This window comes from Puma concolor, chromosome A1 (assembly GCF_028749965.1).
Source record: "Puma concolor isolate L17-30 chromosome A1, mPumCon1.1.hap2, whole genome shotgun sequence".
Classification (NCBI taxonomy): domain Eukaryota; kingdom Metazoa; phylum Chordata; class Mammalia; order Carnivora; family Felidae; genus Puma; species Puma concolor.
Genome location: NC_141667.1, coordinates 168,368,311 through 168,388,033, shown reverse-complemented (window position 1 = coordinate 168,388,033; position 19,723 = coordinate 168,368,311). Strand labels below are relative to the sequence as shown.

At 42.4% G+C, this 19,723-nt stretch overlaps 1 protein-coding gene across 2 annotated transcripts in view; it reads right to left on the bottom strand.

Moving 5' to 3' along the window:
* The window catches only part of FGF14 (fibroblast growth factor 14), a 628,696-nt gene extending 620,092 nt beyond the window's left edge, over nt 1–8,604 (bottom strand). The window contains exon 1 of one of the 2 annotated variants that reach the window (XM_025924255.2): nt 8,009–8,604. In XM_025924255.2, the coding sequence (XP_025780040.1) occupies nt 8,009–8,216 (208 nt within the window). In that variant the 5' untranslated portion in view covers nt 8,217–8,604. Of the gene's footprint in view, nt 1–692; nt 817–8,008 lie in introns of those variants that run through there. The other variant, XM_086708520.1, reaches the window with a different exon arrangement.
* Nucleotides 8,605–19,723: the final 11,119 nt, after the last annotated feature.

Below are 19,723 nucleotides of genomic sequence, written 5' to 3'. Positions count from 1 at the left end.
GGCTATCTGGAAACTAGGCCAATGAAAAATCTTTAAAACGTGTCAAGCCATCTGAACAAGTAACCTTAACTTATTCCATCAATTTGGATCCAGCCGTTCTTTTATAATCTAGCAAGTTTTGCATTACTGTACCCTGGAAATCATCTTTTTCGATTTCTAAATTTACAGTGAAGTTTTTTCTTTTTTTTTAATCCAAAATGCCTGTCACCTGTGATTCTCCCCCAATAGCCCAAAGATAATAGAAGCCAATAGAGAGAGCCTCCTCCCTCCCCCAAAACGTTTAGAGCCTGCAGGAAAGGCATCTGGAGAATATAATGGTTATAATGGAAGGCCATCTATCTGTTCCAGCACCAACCACACAACTCTGTGCAATGCATGAAGAGCTCTTGGTGGTGTCACCGGTCAAATACGACGTGTTTCTCCTTCCAAGGCTCAGAGCGGTGGTGCCTCTACAATTCAAACCCGGCTCTGGGCACAGTCTCTTCCTGCACTGGGAAGGAGTCGCCACACCTCTAAGAGGCGCGGGTCACTGAGGATCCAGACGGGGCCCCTCCCTCTCTGACAGTCTCCGATTTTAGAATGCAATTTAAATATACTCAACAGAGTCCCGGAGAGACACAGGGGAAAGGGGAGAGTTCACTTGGAGCCCGGGTCAGGTGGAGGATTACGAATCCTAGAACCGGAGAGCTGACCTGAGATCATTCTCACATTGCAGCTGAGGGAACTTCAGGAGCCAGCCCGGGTCCTTCCAGTAGCTAGTGCGGAAGCTGAGAGCCCGGCTCCGCTCATCTGCTCCTCGTCCTGAGCCAGGGTGCGAGCCCAGTCCCTTTGCCTCTGGGCCCGGCAGCGCGTTGAGGGGACCGCGGGTGCAGGCGGCCACCTGTGGGCACAGAACTCACTCCTTCGCGGCCCTTGGGCCGGCGCTCCGAGGCGCCGCTGCGCGGACGCCGGCAGACTGGCCCGCAAACCTGCCGCCTCAGGGGCCTGGCCCTGCCCCCATTCCGGGTCGCGCGAGCACCCGCCACAGGCCGCCCTGGTTTCCATAGCAACAGATGCACGAGTTCCCCAGAGGCGCCCCCAGGGTCAGAGGTCATCTCTGTGACAACGGAAGCTTTCCGCGCTACGGCGGCTCGGGCGGGCCGCTTCCGCCGCATTGCGCTGCGACGCGCCGGGCGCTCCTAGGAAGGGAGCGCGCGGTGGCGGGTCCCGGAGCCTCGGGCCGCGGATCACACCCGGAGGAGGACCGTGTCTGGCCCGCGTGCCCCGTCTCTTCGGACTCAATTAGGCAGACTCACAACCCGACTTCGGCCAGGTCACCCAGGGGCCCGACTCCTGGAAGCGGATCGGAGCCGCAGAGTGGCCGGCCCCGGCTTGCAGGGAACAGTGACACGCCGCTCCGGAAAGCAGGGACTCTGCCCCCGCCCGTGCGGCCGGCCAGACCTCGTCCCTGACACACTTAGCGCCTGCCAGCCCGCGGCCAGTGGCCCAGCGCCCTCCGCCTTGACAGTAGCTCCAGAAAGGAGAAGCTACCTGGATCAGCGTGGTTGTGGGATGTGCAGGGAGCTAGCGAGTTTGAAGATGACTGCTTTAAAACTGGAAAGAACAAAATATTAAGGGAGGGGGGCACCTCCTTTCCAAGCAACTGAACTAGAGGCTGTTTAGGTGCTGCCCCTCAAGAGCAAAAATATGCCACCAGGGAGGGTCCCAGTTACCACCTTCAGATAAAGAAGTTCGATAAAGAAAATAGGAACAATTCATTGAGCTGTTTTTGCGGAACGTCTTCCTTTTTAAAGAGAGGCAAATTGAAGATTAGAAAAGAAAATGAACGGGGCTCTTGCAGAGGGCACCTGATGGCACCCTACCATTCGCTATTTAAAGGCTGAGAGTGCCAGATGGGGAGACTGTGATTGGTTCCGTGAGCTTGTATCCTTGAGTAAGGCCTCAAGTTTTGAGATTTAGGAAGAGGGTATTATAAAATGTGGGCCTAGGGAATGTTTGCAATTGGCGTTTCAGGATGCTTTATCATGGCGGGATGAAGCGCTGAGAAGTCCACTAAGGACTTTTCTTCTCTTTGTTTTATCATTAAGAAACCAAATTCTTGGTTGGCACTGTTGGGAAGGAGTAAGCATTAAGTGACCTTAACCAAGCTAATTTATGATACCCGCTGTTACATTCCCACAGTTAACTTTCTCAGAGAATCCTGTTTTCACTATTAATTCATTGACTAAAAATGCATTGAAAACCTGCTCCGTATCATAAGTAGAGTTTATGTCAGGGAACAATAATTAAGGCAACAGTGCCCAACAATTGTTGGGTGACTTTCTTAGATAGTGTTAGTAGGTTAAATAAACAAAAACCTCAGTTTCCCTGCAAAACATGTCCGCATCATGCCTCCCTTTGCCTTCATGTTTATTCCTTCTCTGAACCTCCCTTCCTTTTGTCACCCTGCCTTTTTCATTCTGAACAAAGCAGAAAGTCAGTTTGTAGCAACTAGAGAAATACACAGGGGAAAACATCAGGAAATACTTGGTCCTTAAAGAGCAGAAGAGCAAAGACATTAGTGCATCTCTAGAGGAATATGGAGGAACTCAGAAGTCTCCCTCAGAAAATTCTCTACCCTTCAGTGCTCAGGTTCAAGTCTTATAAGGAAATATGGAATGTGGTACACAAAATGAAACCCTAAACAACACAGACTATGGCACTGGGCAGGAAGAAGTGTCCGTTGTATTTCCCTGACCCACAGTCCCTCCTGGAGATGATCCTAAGGCTACACTCAAAGGTTTTATTACAAATATAGACACCACGATGTAATGTCTGGTTTAAAACTTAATAGAGGGGGAAAAAATAGAGGAGCTTCAAATATACTGTTAAATCCCAACTGTCTCGCCTTAAGGCATAAAAAACTATTTTGAATAAATGCTTCCATTTTGAGACATCTACATGGTATTTATAGGAAGATTATGAGTCAATTGACTGAGTTATGATGCCAAAATGTACAAAGAAGCGAAAATTTTGATTGTTGTCCTTGTTGCCATATGTATTTTAAAAAACCAGAGAAGTCCCCAGTGTTTGTGTTGCTAAAACATGGAAGACTGGGTTTGAACGTTAAAGAAATGGTTTCACGTGGGAAATGTTAAATACAGTCTAGAATTACCTTTGGCACCTTCTGAAAGCGATGCATCGTTTGAAAAAATATTCTCAGTTTTAGATGCTGTGGAAGATGAGACTAGGCTGGATAGGAGTACACCCCGTCATCCTTGTGGTTAAAACCGAGTTTAGATTATCATGCATCGGATTTCACACTTGTTAACTTGGATTTCATGTCAAAAAAGAAAAATCCACTCTCCCAGAAAGTCAATACTTGGAAGCCAGTCTAAAATACTGTCCTTTGGTTCCTGAAGTGCCCCTGCTCTGCAAACTCATTTTGCTACTTCAGTAACTAAAGCTTCTTGGATGGAGTCCAAGGCCAACTCCGATTACACGGAATCCCACTCTAAAGGCAAGCATGTCAGAAAGAGAAGGGCCTCACACCTGTTTGGTGTTGCAGCCATGCAGTCTGAATTTGATGTCTCCATTTGGTACATGCTCAGTGTTTAGAAATGCAGAGGTTATGGCCAATTTGTGGCTTACCCAGCTCTACAGGCACCCAGGATGAGTCGGCAGGCTGAGAAGGGGAAGGAGTAAAAAAATGCTTACTTTCTTTTTTCGCCCGTCTCTCCCTATTTTCCCACTTCTAAATGCCATGACAGCCCTACATGTAAAGCAAGTCGTTTCAAAAGAATAACATATATTTAAATGAGTAACAGAGGCGTACCAGATGTTTTTGGCACCTAAAACAGCTTTAGCGAAAGGCAAAAGCAGAGCTGAAAGACACCAGAACAAGTAGGAAATAGCAAGTGACAATGCGTTCTACCAAGCCTTGCTTGTATGATCTCCAAGTTACCTGGCAGAGAGAATCTAGACTGCGTTCAGGAAAGGAGATGCTCGGGGTCATAAGTTTGTGAGATCTAAATGTGCTCTGCGGAACTAGGTCCAGGACATCTGCTTCATACCCTCCTTGCCACTGTCACTGGTACTTAATAAAATTATCTTTGATTACAACTTACCTTAAATTCTATGCTTTCCAAAAACCCTATCAAGCCATGGAAGTTTGGGCATCTCATGAGTGTGGTTCAATAAGTGTATCTATTTAAGGGTCTGGGCTTCCTCTGCTTGTTGTACATTATGTGTCTTGAAGAGATATCCATGACATGACCTTAGTATTTACCTTTGTTGTGGATTTTTTTTTCCAACCACTATCCTTAGCAGCTGTCACTCAAAGTCTAGCGACCTAGATTAGTACCCAACTGGCCTGTGATACACATTGGTCAGTCCAATCTATCATTGCTGGTTTAACGAAACATATCAAGCCCTCCTCCAGGCTAACTAAGTGCCTTGGACTTAGTATTCCCTATTTAATGATTTGCCTAAAACACAATCACCTTGCATGACTCACAGTGAAAGTTGAAGCAGGTAACATTTATTCTAAACATACAGCCATTGCTCAACTAGGAGAATAGGGGACAGCAGGACATTTAAGCGTGAGTGTGCATGTGTGTGTGTGCTCTCTGTTAATAGTTGTATTGTGAGACACTGGACGTTTCTATGAAGACGGTAGATTTACATTATATGCAGGATTTCCAAGCTATTACAATTTATTTTAACAAGCATATATTGTGTAAGTATAATCTTCATGTTCTTTTCCAGTTAAATCTTACATAAAAGCAACTACAAAAAGCCTTTTAAATTAACACCTCTTATTTAAAAGCTAATAACTTTGGGATAGATAAATAACTTTGTCCTTAAGTGCATGACTCTAATTTCACATCAACATGAGTATATAGCAGAGTTTTAAAAGTCCTCCAACGAGCCTTGACCAAACTACCTATACTTCTTGACAATTTAAAAATTGGGAATAATCAGTAATTTGTTCTATAATTTGCAAAAGTTGGGAAGAATTATTAATCTACACAGTCTTCACACTGAATTCCTGATCCTAGTACTGGTACTTGGAGGGATTCTGCCAATCTTCTTAGTTTGAAACCTGTTAATTGTCCTTATTTTAGTTTTAAGATAACATAATAGGTAGTAGTCAATCTGTTCTCTTTGGTTTTAACAGTTAAGAGGATGTTAGTCTTTGTTTTATTTTAATTACCCAATTAACTTCTTGGTTATACTGCTATCTTGGGATCAAAAACCTGCAAACGATTTTAGGCTTCATGTTAATAGCAGAAGGAGAATGGAATCTACCAGTTACAATCCTGAAAGGGAATGGTTAAGCATGGATTTGAGTCAAGTTCAAAAAGCAAAACTTTTAGAAGATGAGATAGTGTGACACATTAATGTCACATTTTTAAAACAGCTTACAAAATGCTCCAGTTCCCAGGTTGGAACTCTAACTTCTAGCAATGTAAGACTACACTGTCCTATCAGAATAGTTGGTGATGTCGTTAGACACTCTTTGAATTAACCTATCAATTCACACCCAAGTACTTTAGCATTCATAAGCTGCAAAATAAATTACTCTAAAAATAATGTGTCATTTGACACCTTCCAAAATGTCTTGGAAAGAAAAAAAAAATCTTCTTTATTCAGAGAGAGGAAAGTGGGTGGGGTGGGGGAGGTGTAATAAAAATATCTTGAATCATGTATGGGGGGAGGGGAATTAGTGTTTCCAGTAAAATTGTTTACAAAAAAAAATTATAAAGGCCAGTAAGGAAACTTAGTGTCCCCAGTCCACCCTCCAGTACTATGGAGGGAGTGACTTTATGGTCCCTAGACTAATGGCCGAATCCAAAAAAAAAAAAAAAAATGCTTTTACAGTATTCCTTTCTCAAAAGGGGGCTAAATCTTGTCACAGGACAGGAAAAGGCTTCAAAACCAACTATTTTCACTGCGTGAAGGAACAATCCCTCTCTCCCAACGGCAGCCCTTGACTTGTCCCACTTGGGTAAGTCTCGCAAAAAAGGTCTTCACATTAACTTGTGATACAGTAGTGCTGCGGATCTAGGCATCACCGAAACATCAGCGAGTGTTGGGCCGGACGCGGGCTTGGGGTACACCTCACAGCTGAATTAGAAATGCGGGTGGTAAGGTGACAACACGGCTTTCTCCTTGGGCAATGCTCAGGATGGTGGTATCAGCTCAGAGTTGCTAAACGCTGAGGAGTTGGGGGAGAGAAGGGTAAAAGGACAGGGGACTGAGGGAGCGGGAGGAGGGGGAAGGAGGGGGAGGACGCCACAGAAGGGGCCGGTGAGTAAGGGGCAGAGCCACAGCACAGGGATGAGAATTCCAGGGCAGAGGCACAGAGCCCACTGCAGCACGGCGCCCGCGGGCAGCCAGAGACTTCCCCCAGAGCCTCCCCAGCCACCCAAACGTCCCAGCTGGGGCAACTGCCCAGGTGTCCTCCGTCCGCAGGAGGGCATCTGCCCTTTCGGACGGTCTAACAACTCGCGGTGTCCCTTCTCCTGAAGCGGTGGGGGCCTCACAGGGTGCTCAGCCTCCACACCCACCGCCTCCATCCCCGCCCACCCCCTCCTCCCCCTCCACTCCCTCCTTCCCCTCCTCCTCCTCCTGTTCGCCCTCCTCCCGCTCCTCCTCCTCCCCCTCCTCCTCCTGCTCTCACTCCAGGCACCCGCAGAAGGCAGCCCCCTCGGAGCGAGCCGCCCCAGCTACGCTGCATTTGCAAGGTTCGGAAGCAGGGAGGCAGCAGCCACTTGCTGCCCGACCCCGGCGGAGCTTGGGGTGTCAGGGCGGCCGCGGGGAGCCATGATCGACTACACCGCAGTGCCAGCGTCAGGAGCCTCCAGCGCCCCGGCTACCACTGCAGGACGGCCGGTGCCCCGTCCCCGCCCCCCAGCGCAGCCCCAGACACAAACACAGGGCCCCCGGGCCCTCCCCAGCCTGAACTGAACCGGGGACGCCACACACCCCCGCTGCCTACGCGCGCGGCTCCCAGACTGGCTGCGCCCAACCTCCTCGTCGGCGCGCCGCCGCCACCACGCAGCCCTCCGGCCCGGCCTCCCTGGCGGACTCGCCCACAGCTTCGCGGCCGCCCCCAAACGCCTCAGATGGGGATACCGGGAAGTGAACCCCGGGGACTCGACTCCCCGAATCACCTGCATTTGCATTTCTTATGTAATGCACTGCAAGTTGCCCGCTTGGAGCCTTTGGAATAGGGGCGCATGATCACCAGAGCCTGAAGCTGGGACCCACGGTCCGGTTCATCCGCACTCGTGGGACTCAGGCGCAGGGTTTTGATACTGTTTGGGGAGGGGGGGGGAGCGTTAAATTACATATATTAGAGGGGCTGAGTTTGTCTCTTCGGTCTGGGGTTCCCCCAGGCATAAGCCCAGCTCAAGCATCCCCAGCAGCAGGAGGTGTCAGAGGCAGACGGGGGAATGAGTTAATACTCGTGCACGGAGAGCTAGACGGGGGAGGGAGGCGGGGGCTGACGGAGGAGCGGGGCCGCGAGGGAGAGGGCCTCTTTTACTTCGGTAAAGGTGATGGGGTGGCGAACATTGTGCAAGCTAATCAGAAAGTCTAGAGCAGGCTCTCGGCACCGAGCTACGTCCCTGAACCTGCAGCCCAAGTACGAAGAGCTCGCGGTTCCTTCTCCTGGCAACTACCGAAGCTTCAGCCGCCTCGGGCAAAACCTTAAACCACAGCCCTTCAAATATTCCACCAAACATAGGCAACCAAATACATTAAAAAAAGAAAAAAAAAAGTTTCCTCCTCCCTCCTAGTGATGGATGTGTCACAGCCAAGAGATGCTGACCGTGGTTTTCGGGCTCAGAGACGCCGATCCAGCTGTTACTTGTTTATTCATGCAACACCTCTATATGCAACACTGTCCTGGTTCCTTCTCTGTTCCCCTGCCTTCCTGCATAGCAGGACTGCATATCTAGCTCAATGAGCAACAGACAGGTTATTATGAGGAAAAACATAACATGATGCATGTTTTGCTTACCAGTTGGGTTCTTGTTTTTCTTAAGACTCTTGCCACAAAGACACTGCAGCATATGCGTTCCTTTGCTGAAAATGTTCCAAAGAAACCACATTGATTTGGGCGAAAAGCAATCCAGCAGCTTAGACACCCTGAGAAAGAAGAGATCCTTGTGGTTGCATAATAATAATTTGAAATCAGTTCTCCTGAAGAGGGGCACCGGTTTTACCATAGGAAAAACGATAATATTCCGGATCTTCTCCCAGTTTTTTCCCCTCACGTGGTATATTTCTTTGAGACTTCTCAGTGATTGTTTTTTTTCGGCCAGGGTGAATGATTTATCCCCCTCGATCACCACTGGATTATTACCGAAGGGTTGGAAAAAAATCCTTTTTCAGCATGAAGCCAAACAAAAAAGCAAAGAAATCCCAACAGAGACCAGAACTAATCAGAGAGAACAGTAATGCACAAAAGATCCCCAAAGAGAAAACCATAGCCTTTTACTTGATCGCTATGAGGATGGGTGGGTCTGCAGAAGGCAAAGCAGGATTCATCTCACTGAGAGAAGACTGCCATTGTGTAGCCCCTAGGAGAGAAGGAAAAAAAAAAAAAAAAAAAAAAGGAAAGAAAGAAAGAAAGAAGAAAAAAAAAAAGAAAAAAAAAAAAAAACCAGCACACGCACACACACCAAATACCACCTCCGAGATCGAGTCTGACAGCCGAAGACAGAGCCTCCCTTCTCCCGGTGTCGGGTTTTTTTTTTTTTTTTTTTTTTGGTTTTTTTTTTTTTTTGGTTTTTGTTTTTTTTTTTGGTTTTTTTTTTAATAATCAATCGCCAGTGCTCAGTGGGATCGGATTGAACCTGCCGTTCTCAATCACCACGAAGAAAAGATGCAAATCCAGGTGCCCCCTCCCCTTGTCAGGCTTGTAGTAGGTAGAGAGCGCCACGGATCCCCTTCCTCCTTCCTGTCACTCTCCCAGTTTCCAACAACGGTGAGCATGAGGAAAATCTCCCCTCCGGATTCCTCGCCCAGCCTCGGATGTGAGTTACAGGCATTAGAGGGAGGAGGAGGAGGAGTTGAAGTTTGCATTGAAAAGACTGGCTTTCCATGACGTAGCCACGTGCTTTCAGACCCGTCACCAGTGAGATGCTTCAACCCGCCCGGGGAGGGCAGTGTCACTGCAGTCCTCCGCTACTTTCCCCCTTGGAAGTCCCCCACGGCCGGCACCCAGCCCCAACCCCAGCCCCAGCCCCAGCCCCAGCCCTGGACCCTTTCCCTCCTCTGCCCAGCATGAGTCGGCTGGCAGCTCGCTCCAGGAGCCATCTAACAGAGCCTTCGGTTAAAAGTGAATTCTGAAAAGGAAAATTAACAATTATAATTAGCAAACCTCAGAAAATACAACAGAGGGAAGGGGTTTAAAGACAAACAGTAGTTTGGTACCACTCCTCACAGCCAGAATGAGCTCCACCTTACTTAACATTCGCAAAAACAGCACCTAAAGTATCTAAAACATTAAGGAAAACTCAAGCTCCTTTAGCTCTTATTATTTGAATTCTACTTAAACTGCCGTTTGAAAAAATATAGTCTAGGTGTATGCCAAATATGTACTTGCAGAAATAGCCTGTTAAAGGAACAACTACTAAAATCTAGGTGGCAGAATATATTTTGGTGGAGAGGGTCATATGTACATGAGAAAAGTTATGCCTTTTCTAGATAGACAATCCATTATCTTCAAATAATGTTTTTGAACAGAAAGCACTCTGCTTACATTACACACTAATTCATTGCTTGTTTCTGCACCCATTAATTGAGCAAACATTAAATTCACCCTCATTCCATTCTCATCCACACTAATATACAACCTTGTCACCCGCCATCACCATCTAACCTAAAAAAAAAACGGACAGATTTTCTATTTCACCACGATATAACCCGCTTCCTACTTTCTCAGAAAATCAAGACTTAGGGTACAACTAAAGATTTTGTCTTATTTGGGAAAAAAATACAATGCATAAAATAATACAAACTATTACAAAGAATAGTATCACAAGCTCCAATGTGCTCACTACTCAAATTAATAAATGTTAGCATTTCAACATACTTGTGATGTGAGCATTAAAAAGTAAAATTGACCACTCTCACTCTTGTTAAGAAATTATGGCCACTTATTTCCAGCTTATGGAAAATTGACATAAAAAGTTTAATTTAAAAATATATTTTAGAAGCGCCATTTCAATTCCAAAAAATTAAAACTGCCTTTACTGTGTGGGATATCAAACTATCTTATAAACAAAGAGCTATAGATTTATGTTGTTGGGGAATGAGAGATGAACTGACTTTAAAGAAAATTAACTCCTTGATTATTAGTTATCAAAAAATTAAAAAATAGAATAACTTTCCCACTGCTACAGTTTTCTAATATCTAGGAGGCATTTTCAGATGTCAAAATTTGCATCCAATATCCAGAACCTTTTTGGGAAACATTAGTCCATTTTAGTTAAGATAGAAAAAGAATGTAAAACAAGTAAATTCTATTAAAGCTAAGAAACTGGAAAGTTAAATAGCGATGCCCTCAATGTGCCAAAAGCATCATGTCATAAAGCTCAAAGAAATTACCAAGATTAAACTGCAGTCTAAATAAAGTTTGGGAAGTAAAGAAAGAGGGAATACCAAGAGTCCATGAATTTAGTGCCAAATGACTTAGGAGAAGCAGTCTGAAAAAAAGCAATGAAGAGCAGAATTCTTTTTTGAAAGAGGAAAAATGAGATAGCACAGCCAAGTAATTAGGAAAGCATTTTTGATATTATCAGAGACAAACACCTCATGCTGCTACTATCACATTCTGGTGTCCTGTCATGGGTTCCAGAACATCCCAATATACTAACCCTGGACAGGCCCCAGAGAAACAGTTGAATAAAAAATATTCTCCAAAGAGTTCTTCTGAACTCACATGGCTCTAAGGTTCTGTAAAAGCTTGTCGAGTTCCCCGAGGTCTTTCACAAGCAGAGTAAAGTCTGGGGAGATGTTCTGTAATTATTGGAACTTTTCAAATGCTCAGTTTGTGTAAAGAGAACATTTCTCATACTGGTTCTCCGTGCATTTCCAAATGGGACGCTCTTCTTTACATTACGACAGTGAATTTGATCCCTCCTAAAATAAAGAATTACTGCGAGAAAGCTATGGTGTGTTTTGCTAGATGCTGGTGGAAAACTTATTGCATCTTTGTCCTATAACCTAAGGAACAACATAAAAGGTAATTAACTGTGACTACTATTTATTGAGAATCTATTATGCCAGGCACCGTGTTAGTCGCTTTTCATCTTTTATGCTACTTAAAGGAAAGAGAAATCTTTTAGCACAATGTATGTGCAAATCTTTTAGTACAATGTTTTCTATATTTATTGATACATTATTTACTTACGTTGCATAGGCTTTTATTAACATGACTAAGCAAACAAACAAATGAAAAATACCAAATATTTTTATCTGGAAAAGATGGCCTACCTGATTCAGGTTACTTTCGGTCCAAAGGACTTGCAATTTCTGATGACCTCGAAGTCATCCAATTCAATTACTCAACCAATATTTATTGAGCATTGACCCTATGAAAGTAACTGTACAGGAGTCCATGTTGCATGCTAACTCATAAAATTAAACCAGCTCTCCAGTTACACAATAAAGAAGACCAAGAGGCAACAGAGGTTTCTGGGGGCCTTCAGTTTAGAGATGATCCGAAGATCCTTGCACTGGCTTGAGTTCAGACTATTATTTAAGTTCCATTTTGGAAGACATCAAAATTGTTAGTTACCCTTTGCCATGCTACAAATCAATATTAGTTGACAAAAACTAAAAGTGTTAGAAAATGAATGCAAGCTTTGGAACACATGTGAGTAAAGATAAAATGAGAAAAGCCTCATCATAACTATAAGAATTAACAGCAAAAGCCGTAGTGTATTTAGGCAGAAAAGACTGCATTTTTCATTAGACTGAGGTCAAATAAACCCATTACTCATAACCAAGTACATTTAAAAATTAAACTTACCTTCAGCATATCATAGTTAACTAACCTAAAGGTAAGTCTAATGACTAGAATTTCAGAACACAATAAAGTACACATTTTATTATAATACAGAACATGTGAACGTTCATGAAATTAGTCATCAAATGTCTTTGTAACGGTCTTAGCATGCTTTTTCTAATTGTTCCCACTAGTTACTTTTCTAATCATTCTTTCTTTCAGTAATAAAACCCCACTCGCCACCACAGTTTGAGAAGGGCACACTGATACCCAGGTGGAGAAGGGAATTCCCAGCCTCAGTTCCAGAGAAGTTATGGTCATGTGACTGGATTCTGACCAACGAGATGTGAGCAGAAGTGACGGTTTCAACTTCCTGGTCACATTCTTCAGAGGAAGTTGCCTATCTTCACTTCTCCGTCTTGTCTTCCCTGTGAGCTGAAAGTAATGGTGTGAGCAGCTCTGGCAGCACAGACAGGAACACACCCCAGGAATAAAGTACCGAGATAGAAGTAACTTGGTCAGAACAGCCAACCTGTCCTTGACTGCTGCACTTTGGATGACAGAGAAAGAAACCTTTGTTTGAGCCACTGTACTTCGTGTGAATTCCTCACAGCTTAGTCTCTCTACTAGCTTATGGACTGGTCTACAATTAATAACAACACATTTATATTTGAGGTACTTACGTTAAAAGGATAAAGAACACAAGTACATCACTTATAACCTATCACTTTATTCACAGCCTGTGATTTGATTCTCCTTTCCATTCACTGAAGCGGCTACTGATCTCTTAGCTGCTTTTTATAAACTCTCTTGCTTATCTCATTGTCAGATCTTACTCCCTTTGTCTCCTTCTCTGTCCTGCTCCCTGCCCATCAGATGTAACCCATGACAGTTTAGAGCTTAGGACCATGACAATAAAGCTTTGATCACTGAAAGGAGAAGAAAGACAGAGTGCAAAGTGTTGGGAAGAAAGAGTAGGTCAGAAAGAGGAAAAGAAGACCAATGTGTACACCGGGACCTCCGTGTCTATATTTACCTTGTAAACTTTTTTCAGAAAGATGGTGCCTTTTGTCGTTTGCACACTTACTCCTTCTCTATTTTCCTGTTAACAATTATTATCACTTTTTAAGGAATAATTCTAAATTTCACACGATGGTACTACACATTAGTACCATTTTCTTCCTCTCCCCATGTTCCCACACTGGCTGGTGGCACAGAAAACCTCTGCTCCCCTCCCCTGGAGGGAACAGTCTGGAAAGGTAACCCCAGTCCTTCTCTCTGCCTCCTCCCAATTTCTTAATGAAGAAAAGAATGACCTAAGTGGCCCAGCCCCTTCTCTCTTTTTATTTGGATCTGCCTGCCTGCAAAAGGTTTGCAGACTCCTGGGGCCCCTGGGTGGCTCAGTCGGTTGAGCTTCCAACTTCAGCTCAGGTCATGACCTTGCAGTTCGTGAGTTGGAGCTCTACATCAGGCTGGCTGCTGTCAGTGCAGAACCCACTTCAGATCCTCTTTCCTCCTCTCTCTGCCCCTCCCCCATGCGCACCCACTTTCTCTCTCTCTCTCTCTCTCTCTCTCTCTTGCTCTCTCTCTCTCTCTAAAATGAATAAACATTTTTTAAAAAATTTTTTCAGACTCCTGTCCTTCAGCTCCTCTCTGTGGAAAGCATTGTCTTCTAGAAGCAGGTCTGGAGCTCAGACTCTCTCTGTACTCCTTAGGGGGCTTGGAGCAGACATCATCAGTGCCCCATATAGATCCCTTTCATCCTGCCATATCAGTGTGTTCTGTTTGATTTCCAGCGTCCGGTATCTCCATCTCTGACCCTGAGGAATTTTTGTCCACATGGAAGTCCCCTCTGTCCAGGTACTCATAGAAAAGCTTGGGCATTAACGCTCCCTAGGAGAATTTCTCTGTGTTCTCCATGATGAAACACCCCAGCTCTCTTACCTCTTAGGAGGGTTAATGATGAGGCATGTGTTTTCCATCCTTTCCCAGAGCTTCCCTGTGGGATTAAGACAGTCTCCCACTGAGATTGTTGGCTTATCAACATACTATTGGCCCTCTCCCCTTCCCTGTATCCATTCCTCATTCATCTGCTGTATTCTTTCCCCAATAAACTACTTCTACTACAACCTCTGTAAAAACTCAACTCTATACAGGTTGAAGAGAGAAAACAGGGGTTCTGGATACATGTGCCTCACTTACAGAATCAAACTCTTCCTTGAGTGCTCATTGAAGTTTCCAGATGTGAAGGTAATATTCAGTGAGACCAATTATTGTCCACAGGTTATGTTTTGCTCCCCAAAACAACCTCATCAGTAATGAAACTAATATTTATTTCTATCTTTCTAGTTTGTGTGGCCATATTCCCTGATTGAATCTGAACTCAGAAGTGGAGAAAAGAGGCAGGATTAATTCCTACCTTGTAGGACCCCCAAATACTAGAAAATAATATATGAGAAAAATCCCCATCTTTGTTCCTATCATGTTCAGAGAGTATAATGATAAAACAGTGAAGAACCTGCCAAGAGATACAGGAAAAGCAGATGAATTCCCCTGAGTTCTCAGAAATATGAGCTTCTCTTGGCAAAATGCCACAAAGCTTCATTTCTCACCTAAAGGAACTTTATCTCAGCCCATATGGATTAAATATGCCTTGCAGTAAAACCCCAATTTCCTCCACAACCTCAGTAAGAAAACAGGAGACCCTTCTCTGCATCCTCCGAGGCAGGTGGAAGTTGACCTTAAACAAGCAGGATTGGCCTTGAATAATTGGAAGGGCTCTACAGATGGTCTATCATATCAATGTCTCTAGACCCTTACAACCATCCCCCCTATTTAAAAACATACCAAACCTTCTTTAGCATGATTTACATTAATATGAATTAAATATATTGACTAAAACCAAATCAAAGCAATGGCAACTTTTTTAGACTACTTCAAACTACACTCCGCTTTCTCCCCATTAACCCAAAATTCTCTTATGCCTTACCCTGAGGAAGTGTACCCCAGTTGAAAACCATTGCTGTCTATGGTTTGAAGTGTTCTCAAGGGAAACTGTCTTTTCTGTAAATAGGATCCTGTTCCTTAATCCCTAGAACTCTTAAATATGACAACACTGGATATACCATTTTTTAATTTACCAGGAGAAATTTGTCACTGAACTTTCTCAACTTAGGAAGAGACTTCTATAGTCAAAAATTCAGAATATTATTTATCCCAGACAACAGTTCACTTTCTAAAATTTGTATAAATGGGGAATAAGAATTAACATGATCAAATACATGCCTAGTGAGAAGAGGTGCATCCCTCTGCACAATGAGTTGTGTATGGTCAGTTCAGCAACCGCCAATGCCCCATTCCAAACTTACCTGGAGAAGCCAGGAACCCACTTCCCAAAACACCTTCTCTGTGTGGCTTCAGGTTAGTTCTCTCTAATGAGAGGCCCTCAAATGAACTTGGAAGCAGAAGAGGAAAGGCCAATTCTCTGAAGACAATTGCTGGCCAGTGCAAGATTCACGGTGGTTTCTTGGTGCCTCTGTGAGAACCATGCCTCTACTAAGAATCCTAGTCAACTCTTGAGAGTGCCCACTTCAGTACTTCAGGCTAGGATAATGGGTAAGAGTTTACCTGACTTTGAGTTCCAGCTTTTCCAACAGCCTTAAATCCCCAATTCCCATTTTAAGACACTTGGTTTTTGTTTTTCAGGCTTTTTATTATTATTATTATTTATTTATTTTTGATAGAGAGAGTGTGACAGAGGGGCAGAGAGAGAGGGAGACAGATCATCAGAAGCAGGAGCTTGAACTCACAAACCGTGAGATCATGACCTAAACGAAAACCAAGAGTCAAGTGTTCAACCTACTGAGCCCTAAAACACTTTGAAATCTGGGGCACCTGGGTGTCTCAGTCAGTTGAGTGTCCAACTTCAATTCAGGTTATGATCTCAGGATTCACTCACTGCTATCATCAGGGAGCCCACTTCAGATCCTGTCTCCCCCTCTGACTGTCCCTCCCCTGCTCATTCTCTCAAAAATAAATAAACCTTTAAATCACTTTGAAATCAGAATGCATCAAATGGCTTCAGTTTTCCTGATTTATTTTCTCTGCCTAGGATCTAAGCCTTTACAGGTAATTGGTATCTGTTGATAAAGAATTTTCATTGAGTTTGTGATGGTTTATTTGATATCGAAATATCTAGTATGACAATGAGACCTTCAATCCAGGATCCACATGTTTTATTACACACTGTGGAATATAAACTCGGGGCACCTGGGTGTCTCAGTTGATTGAGACTCTGACTCTTGATTTTGGCTCAGGTCACAGTCTCTTGGTTCATGGGATCCAGGCCCGTGTTGGGCTCTGCACTGACAGCACAGAGCCTGCTTGGGATTCTCTCTCTCTCTCTCTCTCTCTCTCTCTCTCTCTCTCTCTCTTTGTCCCTCCCCTGCTCACACACTCTCTCTCTCTCAAAATAAATATTTTTTAAAATAAATAAAATTATAAACTATATGAACAGAGATTATTTCTTCCTATAAGTATTCGCTGAGCAACCTACCCAAAACGGACTTCCGACAGGCACTTTGAATTGATAAAAACTACTTAGTTGGGCTTATTTCTTATATTTCCTCAAAAAAGATGTTCATAAAATCAAATTCAATTCTTATATAAGAAAATTCATGGGATTATTTTACTTGTAAACCAAAATTTCCTGTCATTAACTTATAATGTGTCTTTTGTAAAGCAATTTATCAAAATTAATGTAAAAATTGCAATTCAAAAAAATGTGTCATATATACAAACATTTAGATAACAAAGTAAATGAAGAAAAGTGCCGACTCAGAGAATTTACACTCCAACAAATAAATAACACAAGTTTGTTGGGCCATAAATTTCTAGAGGTCAAAAATCGAAGCTACTTAACTTGCTTAATACAGCACCCTAATAATCTCGATGTATACATGTTTAATTATTTATGTCCTGAATATGTGATTTCCACAAAAATTTAGATTCCGAAGATTACACTATGAGAAAAATATACCATTTCTTTGTCCACATCAATAGACATTCTCATGAACATTTTACAATTTTGTAGATTTAAGTGCACATAATTGAATTGCTGTCCATGCAGGTGTGAAAAATGTTTAAAATACTGTGTTTGAACATTAATTTGGTTTAATGTACTATTGGCATCTGGACAATAATGCACTTATACTTTATTACTTGTCTGAGTGACATAAATAATAGAATATATACACATATGTATAATGGCTCAAGATAACTATTACTTAGCATTAACTGTGTTTTTTTTTAAGATAACCATAGCAATAAACAATACATAAGTACTTAATCAAGCATACCCAGGCCAATATTTTAGGTTATATTGAAGGAATGTATAACCTGGATAAAATTGGAATAAAAATATGCAAAAATCATATTTTAACCTCAATATCAACCACTTTCCTTCGATCAGGATATTGTTCAAGCTCTGATACACATTAGGTTATTTTTTTTTAGCTTTTTAAATAAGCACATACTTTAGGTAACCATTTCCAAGTTTGGGGATGTGTTTGTTTTGAAGCTCCATTAGTAAATTGAGTATGATATTATTCCATTAAAGCAATATTTTAACATAAGATTTTAAAATATGTTCAGATAGTGGAAAGGGGGAAGTCTTGATGCATAGTACAGAGACACATGATAAACTGTTATAGCAAACTTAGGTCACTAAACACAATACTGATACAATCTTTATTAGGTTACAGTATGAACATTGGCAGTAGCAGGCACCAAAATCTCAAGTTGAATTTAGGAGAAAAAATAAAATTCAAAACAAAATCCATCAACAATATTTTAGTTTTATTTCCTACACAATGGGGAAAAAACACCACTAGTTACAGAAAATGTGATCATTTGTTCCTTGAACACTGAAACTAAAATGGCAGCTAAACAAGGGAGCATGAGACTACTAAAATGCAAGCTATATTCTATGTACCAAGCCAGTGCCCTAGGCATCAGCCTACATCTCTTCTAATTGGTTCATTCTGGGGCTGACTTTTCATCATTGGTCCTCCAAAGGCAGTTCATTTTTCTGATTGGTCAGCCCAGAGGGTATGCTTTTTCTGACTGGTCAGCCTAAAGGGGGTGCCTTTTTGCTAAGTGGTCCATCTACAGGAGATTTTTTTTTTCTGATTTGCACAGAGCACTGGACTCTTGGCCTTCCTGACTAGTACATGTAAGACGAAGGAGACCCATGAGAAGTTCCCACGAGAGCAAGGAGACTCTTCTCTAGAGAAAAGAATGTTGAGACACATACAATTGATTGAAGATCAGATTCAGAAGGAATGGTTAAGTTTTGAATACAGTATGGAGTTTGAAATTTAGACTATGGGTCATTTTCCACCCTGTTCTAATTGGTTAGCCCAGAGGATAATGTGCCTGATGATATTCTAAATAAATTATTTGCCTTTTCTTAAAACCTGAGTGCTAATCACTGGATATATTAAAATCTTTGTACCAGAGTCCATTCTCAAGCACACATCTCTCCAACCTGTTATATGTTGATTTCTGCACATGCAAACATGCAAAGTCAGCATTGAATGGCAGTCAACCAAAAGCAGAGTAGACCGCTGGTCTGTATCTAATGTATTTGAGGATTAATAGTTCTATTTATTTTCAAAATATTTGCAAATCTGTATCATGCATGCCTTGATTTTACCTCCAGCATGTAACCATCTAATTCATTAGAAATTAGGCCAATCTCTATGTGTGTTAGAAAATCTGCATCCCTAGAAAATTTCGGCTGTGTCTACGTGAAACTAACCAATGAAAGTTTAAAACTTCCAACTATCTCAATTCTCTCTCTCTCTCTCTCTCTCTCTCTCTCTCTCTCTAACATGTAACTTGCATATGAACACACACATACACAAAACTATTGGAGCTTAATTTTTCCTTATGACCATTTTTGTCATGTCTAAAAAGTAACTAAGGGACACAGTGCTGCCTGCAGAAAGGGATTTCATGGTTTTTTGGAAATACTGGCTTCAAGAAAGTAAGGATGTGGTGCGGTCTGGACCATTTCCACAAAATGGGGCTGAGTAAAATCCTATCAAGTTGGGTTTTTAAATAGTTTTTCCAAGGCCAACACAACATTTCTCATACTCCTCTCCACTACCTCCACCCACATTGGAATTATGGAAAATGAGCAAGTTAACCAGCAAGTCATGAGTTCAATGCTTCGTTAACCCTTTGCACTCAACAATGTTATATTTGTATGTTGAAAATTAGGTTCTTATGGAAAAACATCATAAATTATATTGTTATCTTAAGCTATTCATTTATTTGCTGTTCAATTATCCCAACAATTTTTAAGCTCTGTCTTTTAATCATCCATCTATTAAAATTCCTATTGTTTTTATTATCTTTATGTCCTTGGTTTCTGTATTATTTTCTTTTTATGATTATTATCCACATTTAAAAGTAATGTTCTAGACTATGGTGTGTTGAAACTTCCATATGGCCTGGTACATGGTTCATTTTTTACTCTCTGATAACTCTTAAGATTTTCTCTTTCTCTTATGATCTGTAGTTTCTCTGTAACGTGTTTATGGGTAGATTTATTTTTATTGAGCCTTCTTTATATAGTGCATGATCTTCTTCAATTCCCAAATTCTTCATATTTACTTCTTCAGATATTTATTCTTTGCATTGTCTCCTTTCTGT